The sequence below is a fragment of the Myotis lucifugus genome, unplaced genomic scaffold (assembly GCF_000147115.1).
Source record: "Myotis lucifugus unplaced genomic scaffold, Myoluc2.0 scaffold_125, whole genome shotgun sequence".
Taxonomy (NCBI): Eukaryota; Metazoa; Chordata; class Mammalia; order Chiroptera; family Vespertilionidae; genus Myotis; species Myotis lucifugus.
In genome coordinates this window covers 20750-23567 of record NW_005871173.1, presented here as the reverse complement: position 1 = coordinate 23567, position 2818 = coordinate 20750, and the positions used below count along the sequence as shown (strand labels likewise).

The following is a 2818-nucleotide window of genomic DNA, read 5'->3' as shown; positions in this document are numbered from 1 at the left end:
CCCATCAACTTTACAAAAAGGGAAATAAGACTTGGGAAAGGGATTAAGCTTTTCCCTGTGGGGATCAAACCTGCAGTGATAGGACTGAAATTGGCTCTCCAACATCCCTGAGGGGTCTCTGATTGCAAGAGGATGGTTCTTGGGTGACACACCCCGGAATCAGGCTCCCTCCTGTCTGGATTGGGCTTGTGGGGATAAGGCCGAAACCGGCTCTCCAACATCCCCCGAGGGGTCCCAGATTTCGAGAAGGTGCAGGCCAGGCCTAGGGAGCCCACCGGTGCATGAATCTGTGCACTGGGCCTCTAGTATGCATATAAGATCTTTGGTTAATTTCTTTCTGCCCTCCCTCCTCCCACCTTCCCTCTGAGATTCATCAGTCTGTTCCATGTTTCCATGCCTGTGCATTGAGCATCTGCCCCCTCTTGGTCAGTGCATGTCATAGCTACCAGTCAAATGGTCAAGCAGTTGCTTAGGCTTTTATATATGTAGATATGTAGAGTACAGCTTGGTAAAACTATTTTTATTTTATGAAACAACTATGATTCTAAAATATTATTTTACATGAGTTAGACCTCATGGCACAAAATAATTTTATATCAATACCTTGCAATCAGAACTCACCTCCTTTGCCTAGAAGGTCAGCCCTAGTTTTAAAAGTCTTATACCATCAAAGGATAATAGAAAGAGAATACAAACTTAGAAGTTTGAAGGTGAGTAGTGAGACTGACTTTAAATGTTTTCTGCAGTACACTCTAAAGTATGCAAAGTTAACTGTAAAGGCATCTCTATCAGTTGACAGCCATCCATTTGATTGCTCTGTTACTAGTTTTCTAGCTCTCAGTATGTGTGCTTTATGGAGAGGAAATATTGGTTTGCTACCTTTAGTAAAACCACACTTTAATTCACAGGTTGAGAGTCTTCAATCAGTTAGAAGATGAACTGAATTCTCATGAGCATGAGCTATGTTGGTTGAAAGACAAAGCTAAGCAAATTGCTCAGAAAGATGTAGCCTTTGCACCTAAAGTTGATACAGAGATAAATCGCTTAGAGGTCACCTGGGATGATACCAAAAAGCTAATTCATGAAAAGTAAGTCAGAAACTTCTCAGTTTTTGGTTTTTAACTTCTCCCTATTTTGTGACATTGGGCCATGCCTGGTGATTTGCATGGGTGTGATCAAGATTGAATATCTTTTGCCATCTGTAGTATTCTGTGTCTTTCGGTAATGATAAGAATTTAGTCCTACAGAACTTGACTAAGGAGGCTGCTCTGAGATAATAATTACATGAGAAATTCAATGCTGAAACGCAGTTGTCAAGTTACTAAGTGCGACCATGAGAGTCTTAACCTCCTGATTTCCTTTTTATTCTGTTTTGTTATAGTTGTTTGTAACAGAGGTATGACTGACATAAAGTAAAATTCACTCTTTTAAATATATTCAGATATGCTCAATTGATTTTTTAAAAAGGCAATTTGATGAAGAAAGAATAATAGTCTTTTCAGTGAATAGTCCTGAAACAATGGGTATCTATATGCATTAAAAAAATAATATATCTACATAAGTTTGAGTAATCCAGAACATATATTGCATCTTTGCTTATTAGTGAAGTCACAGATTTTATTTGAATGGCTGTGTGCATTCTTCATTCATGAGGATATTTGGGACATTAGAGTTAAGTAAGATCTACCAGCACTCTTTTGACCTTGGCAGGTATAGACGGGGCTTTCTCTTTCATCTATTAATATGTGTGTATACATCAGGTCCAACCATAGAGAACTCTCCCCTTTCCTGATACCTGACAATAAATGATGTCTTTTCTTTGATCATTGCAGCCAGGGCCAATGCTGTGGGCTTATTGACTTAATGAGAGATTATCAGAACTTGAAGTCAGCTGTATCTAAAGTTCTAGAACATGCCAGCAGTGTGATTGCAACCAGAACTACTATAAAGGATGAGGAGGATCTTAAATGGGCCTTATCCAAGGTAGTAATTCAAAATGTATTTATTTTAGTAGACCACTTTATTAAACCTGTTTTTTTTTTACTCACAATGTATTCGCTATACAAATCTTGTCAGTACAGTTAGATGTAGATAATTCATGCTAATAAGCTCAACTTTTTTTTAAGAGTTCTGATATCCTAGGATTCTAGCAATTCAAGAAAATTAGTATATATTTGTACAGTTTATTAATATCCCTGGTTTCTGCATCAGGTCATCCAATAATTAAATTTCTTGGAGACAAATGGTTTTAAACTCTTAGCATTGATGATTTTATTAATTAAGGAAACATTTATGTTCACAGCATGAAACTGCCAGGAACGAAATGTGTAAGGAGCACAAAGAATTGGATGACTTTACCAGTAAAGGAAAGCAGTTGTTATCTGAGCTGAAAAAAATTCACAGTAGTGATTTCATCTTGGTGAAAACAGACATGGAGAGCACTATGGACAGATGGCTGGATGTAAGCTCATCACCTTGAGTTCCATGAATAGTTTAAATATTCACATTTCTGAATCTCATTTTGGGGCAAAGGATTATTGAGAGATGTAAATTCCCATTTTTAACTTTTAATGCTAAATGCAAATATAATATTCTAAAGGAAAGTAGTGTTCACATAAATTTTAGAAATAGTAAAAAATCTATTTGCTTTATTTTGTTAAAAGTTATTGGCAAATTTTCTAGAATTTTACTTGACAGCTTCAAACATAACAAATTTATAATCTGCCTTCTCAAAACTCTGGAATTATGAATAAAAATAAAAGAATAATGTATAAACAGCCTACAGACTATTAACCAAAATGTATAATCATTTAAAGTA

At 36.1% G+C, this 2818-nt stretch overlaps 1 protein-coding gene across 1 annotated transcript in view; it reads left to right on the top strand.

The window, feature by feature from the left end:
* LOC102416882 (nesprin-1) overlaps window positions 1-2818 on the top strand; it is a gene marked incomplete at its 3' end in the record, with an annotated part of 177120 nt that overhangs the window by 154003 nt on the left and 20299 nt on the right. Inside the window, exons 40-42 of the mRNA XM_023758190.1 lie at window positions 909-1088; window positions 1833-1983; window positions 2303-2461. Of these exons, the coding sequence (XP_023613958.1) occupies window positions 909-1088; window positions 1833-1983; window positions 2303-2461 (490 nt within the window). The remainder of the gene's footprint in view (window positions 1-908; window positions 1089-1832; window positions 1984-2302; window positions 2462-2818) is intronic.